The sequence below is a fragment of the Oryctolagus cuniculus genome, chromosome 17, assembly GCF_964237555.1.
Source record: "Oryctolagus cuniculus chromosome 17, mOryCun1.1, whole genome shotgun sequence".
In the NCBI taxonomy this organism is placed as follows: Eukaryota; Metazoa; Chordata; class Mammalia; order Lagomorpha; family Leporidae; genus Oryctolagus; species Oryctolagus cuniculus.
The window spans coordinates 21,254,069-21,276,382 of record NC_091448.1 but is presented as its reverse complement, the minus strand read 5'-3'; the positions used below and the strand labels follow the sequence as shown (position 1 = coordinate 21,276,382).

Sequence of the window (22,314 nt, the reverse complement as noted above, 5' to 3'; positions counted from 1 at the left end):
AATGAGCATTCGTAGCAGGGGCAGTGGCGGATGTCTGAGAGTGACGGCAAACACACTGGGGTAGCGAGGGACCTTAACCTTGAGGGGTGGGGATGGGCAGGAGGGTGGGAGCGGCCGGCGCCAGCTCCTCATATGAGTGTCCCACCCGAGAGAAGGGGAGCCAGGCTGAGAGTGGGAGGAGGGAGGGCTGGGTGAGCCGGGCCCCCTGGGCCTTGCCGGGGCGGAAGATGGCTCTGCATCTTCACCATTGCCATAGGTGAGGGCAAGGTGGACTGGGCCCTGAAGAAAGATGTAGGGGCTTCTGCCCACCTGAGCCCCGGAGAGGGCTGTGCAACCTAGAAAACCAGCTAGGAAGGGAGGGAGACACGTGGAGCGAGCCCCACCTGGTGACGGAGCCTCATCGGCCGGGGAGTCGCCAGGACCAGGCACCCCCTTCATTGGCCGCACCTGCAGCTGCCAGCGCCTGCCCCTTTCTTCCTCCCTGGGAATCCTGGAGTTCTTCCAGGCCTTAGCAGCGCCTTTGTGTTTGGTGAGCCCGGAGATCTCTCTGGGGACCGTCCCGTGACCCGTGATGGCCCAGGACTTTGGGGGACTGCTTGCATGGTCTGGACTGACGTTTCTCGGTGCCACCCTTTTTCACTTGGAGGCCAGGGGCTGGCTGGACCTGGAGGTCCCCTGCTCAGCTGCCCTCATCCATTGGCCAGGAGATGGAGGGGCAGGAGCTGAGGAGAAGGAGCTGCCCCGTGTGCACCCTGGGGCGGGCGCAAGGCCTTACACCGCAGTCATGTGAGGCAGCCACAGTGGCAGCCACAGCAGCCAACGCAGATGACCTGTTGACGATGACCAACACCAGAAACAGCCCAGCTCCGAGTCCCGTCGGAGGGACCCCCACTGTTCCCCCATGAGGTGGCTTGGCAATCGCTCCACATCAGTACCTCAAGAAGTTCTTCCTGCTGCCCACTGCACCAGCAATTGGTTTACACAACTCCCTACTGAAAGACCTTTAGGGGCTGCTTCTGTGGCAGAGTAGGCTAAACCTCTGCCTGCAGCACCAGCATCCCATATGGGCGCTGGTTCAAGTCCCAGCCGCTCTTCTTCTGATCCAGCTCTCTGCTATGGCCTGGGAAAGCTGTAGAAGATGGCCCAAGTCCTTGGGCCCCTGCACCTGCGTGGGAGACCCAGAAGAAGCTCCTGGCTCCTGGCTTCGGATCAGCACAGCTCTGGCCTTGCGACCACCTAGGGAGTGAATCAGCAGATGGAAGCTCTCGCTCTCTCTCTCTCTCTGCCTCTCTGTAACTCTACCTCTCAAATAAATACATAAATCTGAATAAATCTAAAAGAGAGAAAGGAAAGGAGGGAGAGAGGAAGAAGAAGAAAGAGAAAAGGAAAAGAAAGAAAGAAAGAAAGAAAGAAAGAAAGAAAGAAAGAAAGAAAGAAAGAAAGAAAGAAAGAAAGAAAGAAAGAGGAAGGAGGGAGGGAGGGAGGGAGGGAGGGAGGAAGGAAGGAAGGAAGGAAGGAAGGAAGGAAGGACATTTAAGTTCCTTTAATACTCTGCTGCTCCCCGGTGCAGTGGGTACCTGTGTGCCCATGCCATCTCACACATATCTTGACTTCTCCCTGCCATAAACTCTTTGAAGAGAAATTGCTGAACCAATGCCTTCTGGCATTGGTAATGTTGATGGATGTTGCCAATTTACCCTTCATAAAGGCTGCACTAGTCCACACTCCCCTTAGCAATGAACGAGGCAGTCTGTCTCTTCATTCTTCACCAACACAGTGTACCAACGGACGTACCTTTGCCAGTCTGGTAGGAGCCAGGATCTGGGGAGAGTCTCAGTTTGCATTTATGGTGTGATGACATTCAGCAATGCATCCTACACTTGGCTGTGAATTATCTTTTCATCTCCCTTGCCCAGTTTTCTGTTGGGTTTTTGGTCTTTTTCTTTGATGGATGGGAATCCTTGATGAACTTGACAATGAAAACTTTGTGTTCTGAGTTGTAAATATTTTTCCCAGCTTGCCATTTGCCTTTGACATTGTATTTATGTGCCTCAATTAGAAATCTTATACCTGCTTACTGTAGAATTTCTGAAAACTACAAGAACACTTAAGAGAAGAAAATAAAAACATTGATAATCCCACCAAAAAGAGGGTTATTGCGATATTCTAGTTTTGTTCTAAAGATCTGCTTAGAAATATCAGTATGAATGTAAATGTATATGCATATAATTATATGTGAAGTGTATCCCAGTTACAAATTTATATTCTAAGATATGTGAAAAGTACAAGTGGTTGGGGTAGGAGTTGCTACAGTGTTAACAATACCACCGGGACCCCTGCATCCTGTTTCTGAGTCTCACCTCTGCTTCTCGTTCCAGCTTCCCGCTAATGCACAGTCTGGGAGGCAGCAGGCCCTGGCCACCCACGTGAGAGGTCCTGATTGAATTTGGGGCTCCCGCCTTGGCCCGGGCCAGACCTGGATCTTGCAGGCATTTGAAGAGTGAACCAGCAGATGGACAGATCTACCTCTGCCTGTCTCTGTCTCTCTGCCTCTCAAATAAAGCTAAAAATAATTTTTTGAAAAAAAAAAAGATGAAGCATCTTCAAAAAAGTTTATGGAAATGTATATTATGAAGAAAACAATGCGTGGATTGCAAAAAACTTTTGCACCAAAATAATTTGTAATTCCATTTTTCATGTATTTTTAAAAACACCCTCCTCTATAACTTTATTTGCCTCTAAGATTGCATAAGCCTATTTCAAACCCTCATTCCAGCTTATGGGGAAGAAAGGACAGACAGAAGGCCCTCAGGACTCCTCCCCCTCATCCCACTCTCGACCTAGACGTGGTCTCTGGGTTGGCAGCCGGTCCGGGGCGGGCAGCCTCTGCCGGGTACGTGGTCCTCTCTCACCCTCCGCCATCTCCCCTCTCGTGGTGACAGCTGAGACCTTCGAGTTCTCCCTGATCTCCTGCCCGCACGCTCCGCACCCTCCATCACCCCATCCGGGAGGCTGGGCGAAGCCAGACACGAAAGCTGGGCACTGACCTGAGTCAGTAAAACCCCTACCCTGGGAGCAGGGACCACAGGAAGCCCCCAGAGAAATGGAGAAGTTACAGAAAACCGACAGCAGGGAGTACTTCAGCGTCTCTCTGACCTGCGGTTTGCACTGTTGAAACCTTGGTGTGCAGTTTGTACCCTGGACATTGTACTCAGCCTGAGAAGAGGCTTGCAAGTGTCTCAAATATTGCAAAACTTGATCACTTGTATTTACAAGTTGATGTAAACTCTCCCTGTTGTTGAATATCTAAGTTGGCTTCAGGCTTTCAATATTACAAGCAAAACACTGAGACAGACTTCTTAAATGTGAGTGTTTATGCATCTCTCTTTCTATTTTCCTGAATTCTTAGAAGTGAGATTATCAGGTGTTCAACAGGGTAATACTTCTAAGGCTATTAACAAATATATTTCTAAAGTCACAGAAATGGTCCCAATTCCTCTCCATCTCACAGCACTTTCTCCCACACCAGTGATTCACACTTTAAAATCTCAGTTATAAAGTCTCATTGCAGTATTTACTTGCCCTTACTATTGATGCATTTATTTTGTAGGCCCATGTTATATCTTCTTTTGGAAATTGCTGTCTCACGACGATTTTTCTACTAGATTCCTCATGCTTCCTGGTTCATTTCGGGTTATTTATTTTACGCTGAGTTGATTAGCCTTCTTAGCTGTCACTCATCTGTCCCCAGGAGTCACTTCCTTCTCGCTGTGTCGATGACATTTTATGGAAAGCGTTTTCTCTCCAGGTGGGCAACTCCATGCCTCCTCTCTGCCACCTCCAGCCCCGCCCCACTTCCAAACCAGACAACCGGTCACCTACTCTCCTGGTTTTTATGACTGCGCTTCTCACACTTAACGCTGTTACCCCTCAGGAGTATATTCCGGTGTGTTCAGACGCTGCCTTACAAAAGCCTCCTGGTCTTCCTCCTTGGGGAACCTGAGTGAGAGCAGAAGGCCCGGGCATCGGACGTGGGGCACCCGTTGGTCTGGCGGCCTCTAGTGTCCACCTCCGGGCATTACACACGCTGCTTCTCTTGCAGGTGCAATTGAGACAGGCAGGAAACAGGAGCGTCACCAGAAGCAATTCAGCCAAAACCTGGCTTGGAGTGAGAAGCTCCTCATATCTTCATGACGCTGAGTGCAGTCATGTGTCCGATGAGGCTTCTTTTGGCAAAGGAGACACATTATCAGCCCCTCCCACCCATGTGGCAAGCCATGCACAGGGCATCCCCTGTGTGCTTTCTTGTTAATAGTCAACTATATATAAGTATATATATACTACATATACATGAAGAAAGTGAGACTGGCAGAGGTCAAACACTGTAAGGGAAAGATTCAGAGCTTGGGTTCAAAGCCAGGCCTCTCTGCTCACCAAGCCCATTCTCCTTCCTCCCTAGGCCTGGCTGGAAACTGCCTGTTGTCTGCAGAAGAGCCTCCGCGTCAGAGTATGTTCCCGGGATTAGAAGTGTCACAGTCGCAGACGCAGATGCCAGGGCTCCCGCTTGGTACACACACCCTGAAATCCGCGGTGCGCAGAATCACAGGTGACTGTGAAATGCCTTCCTCCGCCCAGTGCATGCAGTCAGAGGTGGCAGCGAGGACAGAGGGCATCCCTGCCACTCTTCCCCCTCCCCTGCCGCTGTCACCAGGCCCTGCTTTGCTCAGGCTTGGATCCGGGAGTAGTGCTGTGCAGCGAAGCACTGTGACAGCAGCGGTGCTCCTGTGTGCACCACGTGCAGCTGGGACTTGAACAGCACTGAGATGTGGGATTTTGGCACCTCAAGTGGTGTCCTAATCCACTGTGCCACCACGTGGGCCCTTGTAACAGTTTTTAAAAACGTGAAACGCCCGCAGTCCAGTGTCTCAGCCAAGCTTTGGCTGCCACGGGCTTCTCTCACGCTGCCAAGCCTGGCGCCTCGTGCACACGCCGACATTTCCCGGGCGGTGCTGAACACACGTTTGAGTTTCTCATAAATGTGTCACCAACGGGAGAGGCCGTAAATCTTCCCAGCTCTTTCCATTTCAGACCTGCGCGTGCCCCTACAGATCAGAAACCAAGGCGCGCTGAGCGAGCTGCGCCTGCACATGCCTGCTGTGAGCCACCTGCCTGGTGCACGCCTGCCGGGAGCCCTGGGCAGCAGGGGTAGGCCCCGGCCTGGCAGGACGCCGGTGCCTGCTGGTGTTCTCGGCTGCCTCTCCTGTTCTCCGTGGGGAGCGTAGGTGGTTGTGCAGTGCCAAGGCCACTCCTCTTTGAAACAAAACAGCACATTTGACTTGGAACTGGCCCCAATCCCCTTTTTCAACTGGGCTGCTGCAAGACACGGAACGGTGTCAGCCAGACCCACGCTTTCAGCTCCTGCAGGGTTGCTATCTGCACTTGAGCCTGCACTCCCTGCAGCTGCAGCCCGGGGGCGCCCTTCTCCCCTGCCTCCCCTTCCCGCAGGGCCACCTGCCGCCGGCGCACCCCCCATCCGCCGACCTCTCTCTCTGCCCGGGGTGTTTCCTCTCTGTGTTCAGGTCTCACCACCTGGCCGCGTAGCTGAGGTCACGCAGACCCCCGAGGCGTCCTGCCGCTTGGCAGGACCTGGACCCGGCTCCTGCTGGATGCCGATCGTCTGTTCCATCCCTACTCCTTCAGACCCGTGGCTACCACATCCCCACATCCAGGAGTCAACACAATATGCTTTTTTTTTTTTTTTTTTTTTTGACAGGCAGAGTGGACAGTGAGAGAGAGAGAGAGAAAGGTCTTCCTTTTGCCGTTGGTTCACCTTCAATGGCCGCCGCGGCTGGCGCGATGCGGCCGGTGCACCGCGCTGATCCGATGGCAGGAGCCAGGTGCTTCTCCTGGTCTCCCATGGGGTGCAGGGCCCAAGCACTTGGGCCATCCTCCACTGCACTCCCGGGCCACAGCAGAGAGCTGGCCTGGAAGAGGGGCAACCGGGACAGAATCCGGCGCCCCAACCGGGACTAGAACCCGGTGTGCCGGCGCCGCAAGGCGGAGGATTAGCCTAGTGAGCCACGGCGCCGGCCACAATATGCTTTTCCAAATGGCATCTGTACTGAACACTGACAGCTTTCTTCTTGCCGTGACTCCCTAAGTAACATAAAGCAGGTAGTAACACTGACATAGGTCCACAGAAGGAATCTGGACATGATTGAAAGCATGCCAGGTGCAGCCAGTTAAACTGCGCCTGTGACAGCAGCTTCCAATATGGACACCGGTTCGAGTCCCGGTTGCTCCACTTTCTATCCAGCTCCCTGCTAATGTCCCTGGGAAAGCAGTGGAAGATGCCCCAGGTGCTTGTGGGTTCCGCATCTGCATGGGAGACCCAGAAGAAGCTCCTGGCTCCTGTCTTCCACCTGGAAGATTCTCTCTCTCTCTCTCTCTCTCAGATCCCCCCCATCACTCTGCTTTTCAAATAAGTAATCAACACATATTTATTCTTAGGTGTTGAAATTTAACTGAAATGTGATCCCTGTTAAACATAAGAGTGGGAATAAGAGAGGGAAGAGATGTATAATTTGGGACATGCTCAAGCTGACTTGCCCCAAATGGTAGAGTTAGAAACATACCAGGGGATTCCAATTCAATCCCATCAAGGTGGCATGTACCAATGCCATCTTACTAGTCCAAGTGATCAATTTCAGTTCACAATTGATCATAATGAAAGGACTAAGAGTCAAAGGGAGCACATAAACAAGTCTAGTACCTGCTAACACTAACTGATAGAATAAATAAAGGGGAGAGTGATCCAACATGGGAAGTGAGATACTCAGCAGACTCATAGAATGGCAGATGTCCTAAATAGCACTCTGGCCTCAGAATCAGCCCTAAAGGCATTCCGATCTGGCTGAAAAGCCCATGAGAGTATTTCAGGCATGGAAAGCCAAGACACTCTGGCAAAAGATCTCTGTGAGTGAGATCCCAGTGGAAAGAACAGGTCTTCAAAGAAGGAGGTACCTTTCTCTGAAGGGAGGAGAGAACCTCCACTTTGACTATGACCTTGTCTAAACAAGATAAGAGTCGGAGAACTCAGAGGGCTTCCATAGCCTTGGAAACTCATGACTGGAGCATAGGGAGATTACTGATGCCATAGACAGGAGTGTCAATTGGTAAAGTCAACAACAGGAGTCACTGTGCACTTACTCCTCATGTAGGATCTCTGTCCTTAATGTGCTGTGCATTGAGACTTAATGCTATAATGAGTACTCAAACAATATATTTCACTTTGTGTTTCTATGGGGGTGCAAACTGTTGAAATCTTTACTTAATGCATACTAAACTGATCCTCTGTAAAAAAAAAAAAAAAAAAAGAAATAAAGAAAAGAAAAGAAATTATCAACTCCCAACTTGACTCTCACTGGGATTAAACATGACAATAGGTCTGATCTGATTTCATCATCATTTAAAAAAAATCATCTATTATTTTTCACTTTATGTTTCTGTGTGGGAGCAAACTGTTGAAATCCTTACTTAATGTATACTAAGCTGATCTTCTGTATATTAAGATAATCGAAAATGAATCTTGATGTGAATGGAAGGGGAGAGGGAGTGGGAAAGGGGAGGGTTGTGGGTGGGAGGGACGGTATGGGGGGGAAGCCATTGTAATCCATAAATCGTACTTTGGAAATTTATATTCATTAAATAAAAGTTAAAAAAATAACAAAGTATGCCACAGGATGTTATATGTGACTACTAGCATGCCACTTTATACACTGGACTTGGGCATCTGTGGATGTGGGCATCTATGGGTATCCAGGGACCAATGCCCTTCAGACAGAGGGACAGTCACCCTGCTTGTCCCCTCCGTGGTCTGCAAGGAAAGCCAGACCTCATCTGCCTCCCGACTCAGGCACCCCTGGGCTGAGAAGAGGCCTGACCCAGAGTAGGTGCTTCCTAAAGATTCACTAAGCAAACAAGTGAACTCAAGCAGCCTTTCTCCTTCCATTGCCTGAGTGCATTAGGAAGTGCCAGCCATCGCTCTTAAAATTAAAGATAGACTCATAACACATTGCTCTCTTTTATATCCCCGTAGAGAAAGAATCCCGTGCCTCCTTTGAAAATGTTTGAAAGCCACTGACCCACAGCTCCTGCTTGGGAGTCTCGAGGTGACAGGAGAGGGACAGCAGGGCCAGACCTGCTGCCTCCTGGCCTCGACGGACTCTCCCTTGGAGGAGCACCAACCTCCGGCCAGCCACGGCATGTGCTCCCCTGCCCCACCCGTCTACCCCCATCCCCAGAGGTGCACAAGGAAGCCCTTGCAGAGGGCGCAAGGTGCGTTATGTTGATGACGGTGATGGTGCCCAGGTCTCTATGTGCATCAAGACTTGCCCCACGCGTCTGCTTTACATGTGTGCCGTGTACTGGTGAAAGGCTGGCGAAGAGGTCAGGACTGGGTCTCGCTCGCCTTAAACACTGCTGTGCATTCAAGGACTTCAACGAGTGGGCCCCAGAACCGCATCACGTGAGCTTCTAGAAAAGTTGAGGAGCTGGATGAAGACAAGAAACCTGCTTGAGAAATTCTGGGAAGATTCCCAAACCAAGGAGGGAGCGCGCGCTCTGGGCGGTAACCGAGGGCTTCCCAGGACGCAGCAGTGGAGTGGACGGCACCTCCCGCACTGGCTACCGATGCTGCTCTTCCCAAGTCCTCGCCCAGGGGCCGCGCTGGGTGTCTCCAGGCTGCGTGCGGTGCAGGTTCTCCGTGGGCCTCTTGCCGAGTCTGTGAGTGACTCACCAAGCCACGCCGTACCTCCTTCTCAGAGCTGCCCCCTATAGAGCTGTGTTGAGCAGGCACCCGTAAGAGACAAGGGGTAAGAATGTGCGTCCAGGACAAAAATGGGGAAAGCCCGTGCAGGCGGGCCCGATGCGGTCACAGGTCCCACATCTCCCCTCCCCGCCTCGGGTCCCCCCGCCCCGCCATGCTCTGGTCACCTCACATCCCACAGCTTCCTACCCCGCTCCGTTCCCTGTGGTTTCTCCCTTCGTGTCACCCCGTGCTGCCCTGGGGCACTGGATCCCATGAGGAAGGCTGGGCACAGGAGCACCCGGAGGAGCAAAAGAGATCGCCTTTCCGGAAGAGAAAGTTGCCCCTGCACCTCCGAGGGTCTTCCAGGGGCGCTCGCTAAACTGGCAAAACAGGAGCCTGGGTCACAGGTGTCAGAGGTGGAGGCAGAGAACCGCACAGGCGGGTAAGCGGGATGGTAGAGTGTTTTACTGGGATGAGGCCATCTCTCAGTCGCACCCCGAGCACCCTAGGGTGGGCATTCAGAGCCGCCGGGTCAATGACAAGGACCCTAACCGCTAGTGTTGGGGCTAAGCCACGTGCGGCATCTGCAGCCCTTTTCCAAGGGCCTGGGCTTCAGTCCCGGCTCTGCTTCTGACTCCAGCTTCCTGCTACTGCGCCCCCTGGGAGGTGGTGGTGATCACTCAAGTATTGGGTTCCCGCCAGGCAAGTTGGAGATCTGGATCGAGTTCCAGGCTCCGGGCTTCAGCCTGGTCCAGCCTAGGCCACTACAGGCATTTGGGGAGTGAACAAGTGGATGGAAGACCTCTCTCTCTCTCTCTCTCTCTCTCTTTCTCTCTCTCTCTCTCTTTCCCCTCCCCCCTCCCTTTAAAACAAACAACTAAAAACATTCAATTCCCCAGGTTATGCATTTTCCATGAATTTTTGAAGGGTCTTTGTTTGTGGCCCTATCCTAAAAAGGGTCCCAGACTCTGAGGTCCTCAGGGGCACCATAGTACCAGCCCCAAAAATTGATTTTAAAAGGTAGGAAAAGGGAGGGCCAGCACTGTGGCACAACAGGTAAGGCTACTGCCTGCAGTGCCAGCATCCCATATGGGTGCCAGTTCAAGTCCTGGATGCTCCACTTCCAATCCAGCTCTCTGCTTTGGCCTGGGAAAGCAGTGGAAGATGCCCAAGTCCTTAGGCCCCTGCACCCGCTTGAGAGATCCGGAAGAAGCTCCTGGCTCCTGGCTTTGGATCTGCGTGGCTCCAGCCATTGCAGCCATCTGGGGTGTGAACCAATAGATGGAATACCTCTCTCTCTCTCTCTCTCTCTCTCTCTCTCTCTCTCTCTCTTTCTCTCTGCCTCTGCCTCTCCGTAACTCTGCCTTTAAAATAAATAAATAATCTTTAAAAATAAAATAAAGTAGGAAAAGGGGGAAAAACCCAGCAATCAATCTTTTCTGTGGGATTGGCCTTGGATCCCCTCACTTGGTTGCTAATCTGGATACCACTGAATGCAGCAACGTGGCAGAAAGATGGTCCCAATGGCACATCATACAAACAAAAGCAGGCGGGACAGAAGCCCCAGGCCCATTAGAACACACAGTAAGCCAGTCTCAGCTCCACCAGCTGGTGCACACCTCAGCGGCAGAGCAGACAAAGCACGCACCGTGCAGAGGCCCAGGCCCACATCACCGAGCTGTGGGGAGTCTCGGGCAGTCCTGGAGGCTGGGCAGGAGACAGAGGGTGAACCGACAGCACCACTGCCAGCAGCCCCGCAGAGCCTGCCAGGCCTCACGGCCACCGGACCCCTCTACCCTGGCTGTGCCTCCCCACTGTGCACTGACAACCTTTCCACTAGTGTGTGTGTGCACGCGCGTGTGTACGCTTATGGCACACATACGAGGCTTCAAAGACTCATGGAAAATCCACATTACCTTTTGCTTTCTTTTTTGTACAGACTTTATGAAGCCCCTTCGTATGTGCCCATGCGTGTGAGTATAGACGGGGTCTGTGATCCGGACATAGAGCATGTATATGATGTGTGATAGTGGTATTTATTGTATCTGATATATGCAAAACGACTTCAAAAAGCTGGTGGAAGTGGAGTCAAGGATAAGCTGCTTTTGACACCAAAAAATTCCACACCGTGAAACTTTGTTTCATGCATGAAACTGTTGAAAATATTAAATGAAATCATCTTCAGGCCATGTGTGCAACGTATATATAAAAAATAAATTTTGTGATTAGACCTGGGTCCCATCCTAAGAGATCGCATTATAGATATGCAAATATTCCAAAAGCTGAAACTATCTTAAATCTGGTCCCAGGCACTTTGCGTTAGGGAAACTCAGCCCGTCGACCCGTCAAGACAGATTGGTGTCACCTTGTGCACCTTCCCGTCGACTGCAAATGCTTGCACATTCCTGCACTTCATGTTTCAAAATGAATAGTCCTTGTACCTCCAGAGACCCTCCCATGTGGGTTTCCAATCCCTTTCCTTTCATCTTCTTCTCAAATATGAAATCCAGGTCAATAGGTGGTATCTGATGTAAACTTTTCCTTTTGCTTTTCCCACAGAATTCCAATCGACTTATTTTTCATTGTATTAAAAGACACACAGCGACAGAAAGGCAGAGAAAGACCTTCTATCGGCTCGTTCACTCCCCAAATGCCCACAACAGCCAGGGCTGGGCCAGACCTAAACCAGGAGCCTGAAACTCGATCCAGGCCTCCCACATGGGCGGCAGGGACCCAGGGATGCGATCCTTTACCCGCTGCCTCCCAGGGAGTCAGGGCTGAAACCAGGCTCTGACACGGCAGTGGGCATCCCGAGCGGCGCCGGTACCACCGCTCCATATGCCCACTGCTCCAAATGCCCACCGCTCCATATGCCCACTGCTCCATATGCCCACCACTCCATATGCCCACCGCTCCAAATGCCCACTGCTCCATATGCCCACTGCTCCATATGCCCACTGCTCTATATGCCCACCGCTCCATATGCCCACCGCTCCATATGCCCACCGCTCCATGTGCCCACCGCTCCATGTGCCCACTGCTCCATATGCCCACTGCTCCAAATGCCCACTGCTCCAAATGCCCACTGCTCCATATGCCCACTGCGAAACTCTTCCTCTGGAGGAAGCTGCGGAGTGAACACTGGGGTGAATGGGTCCCTCACCTGCCGGAAATACACTGCTCACTGTTTTTCATGTACGCGGAAGTTTTGGACTTGATGAATAACACAGAAAATTATAATCATCGTGCCAGCTTAAGAGTTTATTAGGAGGATTAACAAAGGATTTTCATTGCCTCTCCAAAGACCAAAAGAATGACAAGGAAGTTCGCTCCCAGTGCTGTCCTGTCTCAGCCGCACCACACGGCATCCGAGTCTTTTTAAATCACATTTGGGCAAGGTTTGTTAACACACACCACGGTGCGCAAATGTGTCCGTATGGTAAAAGACCTGACTCGGTCCTGGCGTGGTTCCTCCGTGTGACGCGGGAGACAGACTGGTGTAGAAGGACGATGCCGGGGAAGTCCGGGCACGGGGAAGCCACAGCAGGGAGAAGCTCTCTCCTCCCCGACCGCAGCGGGAGCCTGTGGCCGAGGCAGATCTAAAGCAGAGGCCAGGTTGCACAAAATCCCTCTCCTCCTCCCGGCAGCAGGGCCTCTACCGCCCAAAGGTGCCGCAAGGCCCACACCGAGCGCGCTGCACACAGGGGTTGGCGACGCAGGGCCCGATGGGCTTCTCACACACGTTGGTCGTGGCACAAGGGTTGCAGGGGAGCCTAGAGATAGGGGAATATTGGAGCGAGTCAGAGTGAGCTGAGCTGAAAAGACAGGAAGACACTCACGGCACTCTGTGAGCATTCCGTTCCCCCTCGCACCGCCTCCAGCAAACAGCTTGAAATTACGCATGCTTTCCCTCCAGGAACACTGCTCACACCCCACTGCGCCAGCACCCTCAGGTGCCCCCGGCCCTGCCCCTACTCACTTGCAGTCCTCGCTCTCCAGCAGGCCCCGATACGTGTTGATCTCACACTCCAGCCGGGCCCGCACGTCCAGCAGCACCTGGTACTCCTGGTTCTGCCGCTCCAGGTCCGCCCGGATCTCACCCAGCTGCGACTCCACGTTGCTGATCATGCACTGCACCTGGGACAGCTGGGAGCTGTAGCGCGCCTCGCTCTCCGTCAGCGTGTTTTCCAGGGAGTTCCTCTGTGGGGGACAGAACACAAAGGCGACGGTCACACGGCTGCTGCTCTCCAGGGTTTCTCTGGGGGCTTCTCCCTCCACAGCCAAGGAGGCCGCGTGGCCCCAGGGGTACCCTAGCGGCTCCGCCTCCCCGGCTTCGCGGTGCCCCCAGCAGGTGCGAGCGGTACCCACCAGGTTGTGCTGGGCCTGCAGCTCGATCTCCAGGGCGTTGACCGTGCGGCGCAGCTCGATGATCTCGGCCTGGTAGGACTGCAGCTGCTCCGAGCTGGACACCACCTGCTTGTTCAGCTCCTCGGTCTGCAACGCCCAAGGGGAGAAGACGGGGTCAGGCCCCGCCTCAAGGGCCCTGCAGGACGTGGGGCTCGGGGTGGGTCCCGGGTGCGCACCTGCGTGGTGAACCATTCCTCCACTTCCCTGCGGTTGGTCTCCACCAGGGCCTCGTACTGACACCTGGTCTCGTTGAGCACGCGGTTGAGGTCCACGGTGGGGGCGGCGTCCACCTCCACGTTGAGGCGGTCTCCAATCTGGCAGCGCAGAGTGTTGACCTCCTGATGGAGTAAGAACAACGTTGCAATACCACAGGGAACCAGACGCTCTCCTTGCGAGGCTGCAATTCCACCTCTGACCACTGTGGCGCTCTCCACCAGTTCTGCTCCCCTGATCCTCCTCAGTCAACCAGACGCTAGGAGAACCCAGTTTGCCAAGTGACTTCAAATCCACGACACCTGTCTGGCTCCACCTCTGGTGCACCACTCCTCCTCCAGAGAGAGAGAGAGAGAGGCAGTGATGTGTCCCCTGGGCCGAGACGTGGTACCCACAATTTGAAGTCAGGTCATATCCCCCTGTTCAATTATTTGTCAGAATTCCACCAACATCTTTCCACTAACATCTGACTTTTTTTTTTTTTGGACAGGCAGAGTTAGACAGTGAGAGAGAGAGAGAAAGAGAGAGAAAGGTCCTCCTTTTTCCATTTTTCCTTTTACCCCCCAAGTGGCCTCTACAGCCAGCACGTTGCAGCCGGCGCGCTGTGCCGATCCGAAGCCAGGAGCCGGGCACTTCCCCCTGGTCTCCCATGTGGGTGCAGGGCCCAAGCACTTGGGCCATCCTCCACTGCACTCCCGGGCCACAGCAGAGAGCTGGACTGGAAGAGGAGCAACTGAGACAGAATCCGGCACCCCAACTGGGACTAGAACCCGGGGTGCCGGCACCGCAGGCGGAAGATCAGCCAAATGAGCTGCAGCACCAGCCCACATCTGACTCTTAAGCCTGGGTGATAAAAAGAGCAGAGTTTGGTGAAGAGGAAGTAAAGAATGTTTGCACAAAGTCTGCCCTCCCTGAGTAGACTGGATTCTAACTGGAGATTTGTTGGTTTTGTGGAAGGAGATGAGCATCTGTTGCTGTCATGCTAATCTCTCCCCTGAGCCAGCAGAGCTGCGTGCTTGGGCTTAGGACAGACAGGTTTGAACTGGGTCTCCTCTCTGCCACTGACTAGGGATCTTCTAGAAGCTTCTGGAAGCTTCATCCTAAATGGGAACTGCGTCTGGAGTTCTACAGCATGAGTGTTCGGCACACGAGTAGGCACTCAGGCAATATTAACTGTCCCAAGCATGTTGTCCTGGGATTTCAGGTTTGCACCAACTCTGTCTCCTCCTGTGTGCAGATGGCTGAGCGCTGACAAGGAGCACTGTGCTCAATGCTTCTTCCAAGCTACACGGACTCACAGAAAGAGCTCTGGACAGGAAAGAGGAGAGGTGGCTTTTGTGTCCTGCTCATCCCACTGGGCTGGGCGGCCCTCGGCCATCCTGCCCTCTCCGTTACAAACTGGGGAGTGGGGTGGTGCTGCCAGGGGCCGTTGCCCGGCCTGGGCACGGAAGGTGCTGCGGGCCCTGCCTTGTGGCTGACCTCTCCTCACAACCTCGCTCGCCAACTTCCTTCACTCCCATCCCTGCCTCTGCCAGAGGAGCCCTGATCCCTCACGGGGGATTTTTAGGTGACTCATCCGCTACACATCCCTTGCTGTTGGAAGAACAGCTTCCTTGGCTAATTGAGCCTCGGTGACAGCCTCTTGACACCTGTGGCCGACGGGAGCAGCCCCGGCAAGCCCGATCCTGTCACTCTTTAGGGAACTTCACCTGTTCGTGGTTCTGCTTGAGGGACAGCAGCTCCTCCCTCAGGGACTCCACTTGGGCCTCCAGGTCCGACTTGCACAGGGTCAGCTCGTCCAGGATCCTGCGCAGGCCGTTGATGTCGGCCTCCACCAGCTGCCGCAGGGACAGCTCCGTCTCGTACCTGTGATCACAGTGACAGGCCGGGACTTGACTCGGCTTTGGCTGGGTTTGTCAGACAACTAGGAATTAGGGTTGGTGGTTTTTATAGTACCATGCTCTGTTTAGGTTTTGGCACTATTTTTTCTTAAAGAACCCGTGGGTTCAGGAGGAGAAAAGCCATAAATGCACTTCCCACATTCTCATCATTGAGATCTGTGTACAGTAGGACATCAGGGGACCATGACGTCTATGCTGACACTCAGTGTGACTGGGGATGAGGCCTCACAGAGGAGGAGCGGGAAGAGGAAAGAGGCCAGGGCCTGGAGGAGTGACTTCCGGGCTCTGTGCATCTTGGGGAAGCAGCCAGAGACAGCCTGGTCAGTGTTTGTCTGTGTTGACAACAGGCTATGGATATGAGGTGTGTGTGTGAGGAGCATGAATGAGTTTCACGTTTAGACTTGGGTGTCAAAAATCCAAAATTAAAAAAATCTGAAACACTTCTGGCCCCAAGAATTTGGGATAAGAGGTACTCAATCTATGTCAACTGAAGAATGAATGGCCCGGGGGACTGGATCCTTGTGTGGCCCTGATTTGACATGAGCAGTCCTAAGAGGAAGAATAAACCGAGAGAGAGGACTTTCCCCCCTTTCCGGGCATTGGGCAAGGGAGAGCGAGGACAGAGAGGCAGCGCCCCACGGGCCCACTCACTTGGTCCTGAAGTCATCAGAGGCCAGCTTGGCGTTGTCGATCTGCACCACCAGCCTGGCGTTCTCAGACTTGCCGCACAGGATCTAGAAGCCCCAGAACATTCCAGAATGAGCAAGGGCTTGGCAATTTTTGTCAACAGCAATCCTGACTAACAGGTTTACATGGAAGGATCAGAATGAAAAAGCACAGAGTATCTTCTGTAAGGCTGCCCACCTGTAACAGATGCTCAACAATACTTACAATGTGAAATTAAAAATAAATACTGACAGATGCAAGAAACTTATGAGTAGATCTGTAATTTCCCCCTTTGCTCTCCTACAAAGCAATACTGGGAGCTGATAACAATAATTCACATTTATTAAGGGCACCTGCTGTGTGCCCACGATGCTTGTAGGAGCTGAGGATACAAAAATGAGCAGGCAGTGGATTCCGCCCTCCAGAAACTGTCAATCAAGTGTGGAAGATGAACCTGTAAGCCAGCCATTGCAGGGGCTGGGGCGGGGAGGCTGCCACACTCGCCCGTCACCCTGGTTGGCTCCAGACTGCTCTCTCCAGGGTACTTCCCACCTTTCTGCCTCGGCCAGCCATTTCCTGTTCTCATTGTTACCCTGTTACCCGGGGAAGCCTGTGAGTATCTAGGTCAGCACGTTGCAGGCAAGATCACTGAATGTCCAGAACAGGAAGATGGCCAGCGACCAGGGCAGCCAGAAGCCCCAGCGAGGGGGAGGGAAAATGGTCCCATCGGCGCCTGTCTTGGGCTTCGTCCTTTTCTCTCACCTCAGGGTAATAATTCCTGAACTTGCAAATGCAGACAGGCACTAGGAGGCAGCGTTTAATTACAGCTTATTTATGCAAAGTGCTCTGCCTCCACTGAGGCTAAGGATCACTATGCAAATCCTCCGAGCTAACAGTCCGTGTCCAAAAGGAGACGGGCCATCAGGAAGACAGATGGGGAGGCCGGGGTTTCATTCACCCAGATCCCAACAGCTCCTGCTGCTGGGTGCCCCCGGCGCCCGCAGCTCACCTTCTGCTGGAGCTCCTCGATGGTGCGGAAGTAGGACTGGTAGCTGGGGCACAGCAGGGGCTCCTGCGGCTGGCAGCGCTCCTGGATGAGGCTCTCCAGCTCCGCGTTCTCGCGCTCCAGCTGCCGCACCTTCTCCAGGTAGCTGGCCAGGCGGTCGTTCAGGAACTGCATGGTCTCCTTCTCGCTGCCGTTGAAGGAGCCCTCGCAGAACCAATTGCAGTTGCCCACGTTGGCGGGGATGTTGCAGGCCCCGGGCAGGGTGCAGCCGTGGCAGCTGGGGGGCACGCAGGGCCGGGAGGAGCAGCTGGTGCGGCAGCTCAGGCTGGGCAGGCAGCAGTTGTACGGCATGGCGCTGGGAGGGAGCGAGGTGCCCGGCTGAAGAGCGAGTCCAAGTTCTCCAAGCCACGGAGCTGTGGGTCTCCTTCCTCGGGGCTGCATTTATACCCCCGCCGCGGAGGGCGTGGACGTAGAAGGCTGTCCTTTTTGTTCCTCTTTTTGGTGATTGTCACGGCCCTCCCCCTGTGTTTGGTATGTGTTTCCCCAAAAGAGTCCCTCGCCTCATAAAAGACTTTACATGGGCTTCTCGCTAAGTCAGGACTCCTCTGCCGTGCCGGGCAGCATGAAGTAAGAGCTTCATGGTGTGGCTTCAAAGGGCCGGGCTCATGAAAGCCTGGGCCTTCATTAGCAGGGTGTGGCCGGCAAGGCGACAGTGTCACTGCTTGGCTTCCCGGCTCCCTGGCCAGCCCGTGGCTCTCCCTGCTGGCACAGAAACCCTGCACTGTTGCCCGTGGCTCTCTGTGCAAATGCAGATCCCAGAGAGGGTCTTCCGAGGGAGGGAGAGATCTCTTCTCAAACAACCTGACTCGTGGGGGCCCTGTTTCTTGGCATGGTGGGCCTCGCCCGCAGCCACAAGAACGTCAATCAACCCACTAACAGACACCCATGCGGACGTCGCTGGTCAGAGATGCTGCGAGGACAGGAGAGCAGAGCAGCCCAGGGCTCAGGAGGAGCCGGTCCTGCTGAGAAGCTGCACGGGCAGGCCCGAGGGAGGGCTGGCACCTTCTGCAAGCACCGTCTCATTGGCTCTGCACTGCCCTTCGTGGTACGCAACACAATTCCCATTTGACAGAGGGGCAAACTGAGGCCAGGAGGCAGGGCATAATAAGTTGTGGGCCCGCCAGCACCGCGGCTCACTAGGCTAATCCTCCGCCTTGCGGCGCCAGCACACCGGGTTCTAGTCCCGGTCAGGGCACTTGATTCTGTCCAGGTTGCCCCTCTTCCAGGCCAGCTCTCTGCTGTGGCCAGGGAGTGCAGTGGAGGATGGCCCAGGTGCTTGGGCCTTGCACCCCATGGGAGACCAGGAGAAGCACCTGGCTCCTGCCATCAGATCAGCGCAGTGGGCCAGCTGCGGCGGCCATTGGAGGGTGAACCAACGGCAAAGGAAGACCTTTCCCTCTGTCTCTCTCTCTCACTGTCTACTCTGCCTGTCAAAAAAATAAAAAATAAATAAGTCTTGGGCCCAAGATTCCAACACAGACCTCTGTTCTGTACAGCATAACAGGCTGCTTAAATGCAAATGGTCTATGTCCCTCCCCGGCTTCTTCCTCACAGGTCGCCCCTTCCGTCACTCCGGGCTCTCGCTGTGGTGACCTGTGTGTGTGTCTCTCTCTCTGTGACTTCCACACGGGCGAGGGCGTCGTCTCACTTGTCTCTGAACTCCCAGCTCCAGGCCCCTGGTCCACCCTGGGCACTGCTGGGTGGATGAGAGGTTGGATGGGAGGTGACCGTCCAAGGCAGGTGACAGGAGAGGGGTTCGTCCCCTGGGGAGGGCGAGCGCCTCCAGGATTGGAGGTTCCTGGGGATGGGTTTGTGCCAGGATGGGGAGACGTCTCAGGAGCAGAAAGAAAGCAAGAGCTGCAGGAGGGGGAATGAGCACACAGCGATGTGGCAAGGAAGCTCAGGGCAGGGGCAGGGACCCAGGGCCCACGTGTGTCCTGGTGGCTGGAAGGAGAGAGAGGTGGAAGAAAGTGCTAGAACTTGGAGTTGCCTGGGAGGTCATGGTTGTATGGTGGAGGTCATGTGGTCCAGGGGCAAACATCGGGAGCCTGGACTTCCCCGCAGGGAGCAAAGCCAATGTGAGCTTTTCTTTATGATTTATTTATTCATTGAAAGGCAGAGTTAGAGAGACAGAAAGAGAGGCAGAAAGAGAGAGGTCTTCCACCCACTGTTTCACTCCCCAGATGGCCGCAATGGCTAGAGCTGGGCCTGGCCAAAGCTAAGAGACAGGAGCTTCTTCCAGGTCTCCCATGTGGGTAGCAGGGGCCCAAGCACTTGAGCATCTTCCGCTGCTTTTCCCAGGCCATTAGCAGGGAGCTGGATCAGAAGTGGAGCAGCTAGGACGTGAACCAGTGCCCATATGGGATGCTGGCATCACAGGTGGTAGCTTTACCTGCTGTGCCATAATGCTGACCCCCAATGAGAGTTTTGAGCCTGAGTGTGGTGAGACAGAAACTTTTGTAGGAATTTTCCAGCAAGCATGTACCAGTGTTAGAAAGAGGAAGGCAGAGGGGCCGGCACTGTGGCGCAGCAGGTTAATGCCCTGGCCTGAAGTGCAGGCATCCCATATGGGAGCCAGTTTGAGACCCAGCTATTCCATTTCCAATCCAGCTCTCTGCTATGGCCTGGGAAAGCAGTGGAAGATGGCCCAAGTCCTTGGGCCTCTGCACCCACGTGGGAAACGCAGAAGAAGCTCTTGGTTCCTGGCTGCAGATCGGTGCAGTCTGGCCATTGTGGCCAATTGGGGAGTGAACCATAGGATGGAAGACCTCTCTCTCTCTCTCTCTCTCTCTCTCTCTCTCTCTCCTCAAAAAAAGAGGAAGGCAGGGACACCAAGATCACTATGACAGCCTGGGAAAGCAGGCAGGAGGGGCTCCAAGGAGCTGCAGGACTGCAGTGCACGACAGGGACGGTCATGACAGATAAGGCTGGGGTGCAGGTGAGCGAGTTAGCAATCAGCCAAGGCGGGCGGGCAGAGAGCAGCAAGGAGCAGAGGATGAAACCTTGGAGAGTTCTCCAATCTGACGCCAGGAGAGGCCAAGAGAGCAGAGGGAGGAATGGCGAGAATGAATGACAAGAACGAGCTCATGGCGTCACAGGGGGACCGGGAGAAAGAGAAGGGGAGGGAAGGGTGAGGGAAGCCAAGGGCTGCAACTGGGCCCTTGAGATCAGGACCATGGAGAGGGTCTTGGCTGCAGGCACTAGAAAGTCCAGGACCCTCCCAGGCAGGGCGCTGCGGGTGTGCCCGCTGGGTCAGCTCCTCTGCTCTCAGAGCACTGTCCACACTGAGCTCCGGCAAGCTGAGACTTCAAACGCACAGCGTGGAGACGTTTGTTGCTTCGAGAAGTTCTGCCAGAATCCATTTGCAGGCCTGATTACAAAGCTCGGGAGCTTGGGTCTTAGCAGCAGTGACTCTGGTACGGTAATTGCAGTGCGTTTCAAGCCGGTTAGGTGCCGGGCTTGTTTGAACTTGATGACTCGTAATAGTTTGTGATTTGGGAACAATTATCCTGGAAGCATCAGCAATCGGAACGGCCTGTGCATATGACACCTTGGCTGTTTTCTCTCAAGACGTACCGGAGCTTCATTTGTTCGCCTAAGGTGAAATAAAATATGAAGAGAAACAAAGCCATGTGGCTCCAATCCTCGCCAGCAGAGGACAAGGCTGAGCTGAGGAAGGCTCCCCACCACGAGACTCCCCAGCACGCAGTTACGGCCACAGATCAAAGACCAGGCCGCTGCGGGGCTGGCACTCAGCTCTCGCGTTGCTCCCTGCCACCCCGCAATGCAGATCACAAATGCGGAAATGGCCAAAAGGCAGGAGACAAAGCTTGGGACAAGAGGGATGGCGAGGATCTTAATGGCCCCCATTTTACAAATGGGGAAACCAAGGCAGGGAATGAAGAAGCGGCTGGCTTCCGATTGTGTGGTCAGGATGCAGAGCCCCAGCCACTCCTAACCCCAACACTGTGCTATGGGAAAGCTGAGTAATTCCACAGCCAACCTGATCTGTCAATTGCCAAGGAAGGGACAGAAGTCAAAGGCAGTGAGGGAAAACCAACAGAAAATGAAAATTTCTTACCCACAGGTAGGCTGTTAACCAAGCATGAAGGGTGGATGTGGAACAATGCTAACCATCAGAATAAATCATGGTAAAAGTCAGCAATTCTGTTCTCTCCCTGATTTCAGTTGCTATTTTTAAGTTCATGATACAGTTCTTTTTAAAAAATATTTACTTATTTATTTGAAAGGCAGAGGTACAGAGAGGTAGAGGCAGAGAGAGAGAGAAAACCATTAGCTGGTTCTCTCCCCAAATAGCCACCAACAGCCGGAGCTGGGCCGATCCGAAGCCAGGAGCCAGGAGCTTCTTCCAGGTCTCCCAGGCTAGTGCAGGGGTCCAAGGACTTGGGCCATTTTCTGTTGCTTTCCCAGGCCATAACAGAGAGCTGGATCAGAAGTGGAGCAACTGGGACTTGAACCGGCGTCCATATGGGATGCCAGCACTGCAGGGGGCAGCTTTACCCGCTACACCACAGCACCAGACCTTCATGGAACAATTGTATCCCGCTAATTTAGAGCAACTTAGGACAACTATATCTCATCCTATTTAGAACTTTACCCCATCCATTTGGAGCAACTTAGGATACTAATCAGGCAGTGGTTCCCCTGTTTGTTGGAAATTACCCACTCAAGAAGAAGTACAAGAGCAAAATTTTAAATTACACTCTTAACGAAGAAGACAACTGAGCGAGCCAAGACGGCACATTACTGTGATGACACCAGAGACTTTAGTGGCAAGACCATGGACGCTTGTTCTCACCCATATATTTGTTCTTTCTCTTCACATGCTTTGCAAACATGCATCACCTCTATACAAGAAAACAATTTTTCATGAAGACTTCCAAAAAGGCTATTCTTACTGTTCTTCTAAAGCAGTAACGAGCTGGGAAAGTGAGCCAGGTGTGCCCCAGCATGACCGCTGCCCTGCACGTGTTGGGAAGCAATATGCAAAACTAGGATGGCGAGAACTTCTCCCAGAAATGGAAATGTAGGAATCAATTCAAGAAACATGCAAGGTTGGAAAACAAAACGAATCCTCCTCTGGGCGCAATTCAGTGAAGCTGACCACGTATGACTACAAGAGGATCTGGGAGCAGTCGCCGAGAGGGGGTGGGTGGATTTCCAGCAGTGGGAACACACACTGGCAATAGGCTTTCAGCATCAACCTCAGAGGACAAAAGATAAAGGTTTCT

At 53.5% G+C, this 22,314-nt stretch overlaps 1 protein-coding gene across 1 annotated transcript; it reads right to left on the bottom strand.

Moving 5' to 3' along the window:
- Positions 1–12,043: 12,043 nt before the first annotated feature.
- On the bottom strand, positions 12,044–17,441 carry KRT33A (keratin 33A). Its single transcript, XM_002719152.5, has 7 exons — positions 17,006–17,441; positions 15,982–16,064; positions 15,139–15,295; positions 13,393–13,554; positions 13,178–13,303; positions 12,789–13,009; positions 12,044–12,582 (listed from the first exon to the last, which is right to left on the bottom strand). The coding sequence occupies exons 1-7, from the start codon at positions 17,351–17,353 to the stop codon at positions 12,465–12,467; spliced, it is 1,215 nt and encodes a 404-aa protein (XP_002719198.2). The 5' UTR covers positions 17,354–17,441; the 3' UTR covers positions 12,044–12,464.
- Positions 17,442–22,314: the final 4,873 nt, after the last annotated feature.

Excerpts from the sequence above, each read along its gene's own strand:
- KRT33A (XM_002719152.5), bottom strand. The coding sequence starts at position 17,353 with ATGCCGTACAACTGCTGCCTGCCCAGCCTGAGCTGCCGCACCAGCTGC. Across the intron at positions 16,065-17,005 it reads TCGAGGAGCTCCAGCAGAAG|ATCCTGTGCGGCAAGTCTGA; the intron begins GTGAGCTGCGGG and ends TGGGGCTTCTAG. Across the intron at positions 12,583-12,788 it reads CTGGAGAGCGAGGACTGCAA|GCTCCCCTGCAACCCTTGTG; the intron begins GTGAGTAGGGGC and ends CCCTATCTCTAG.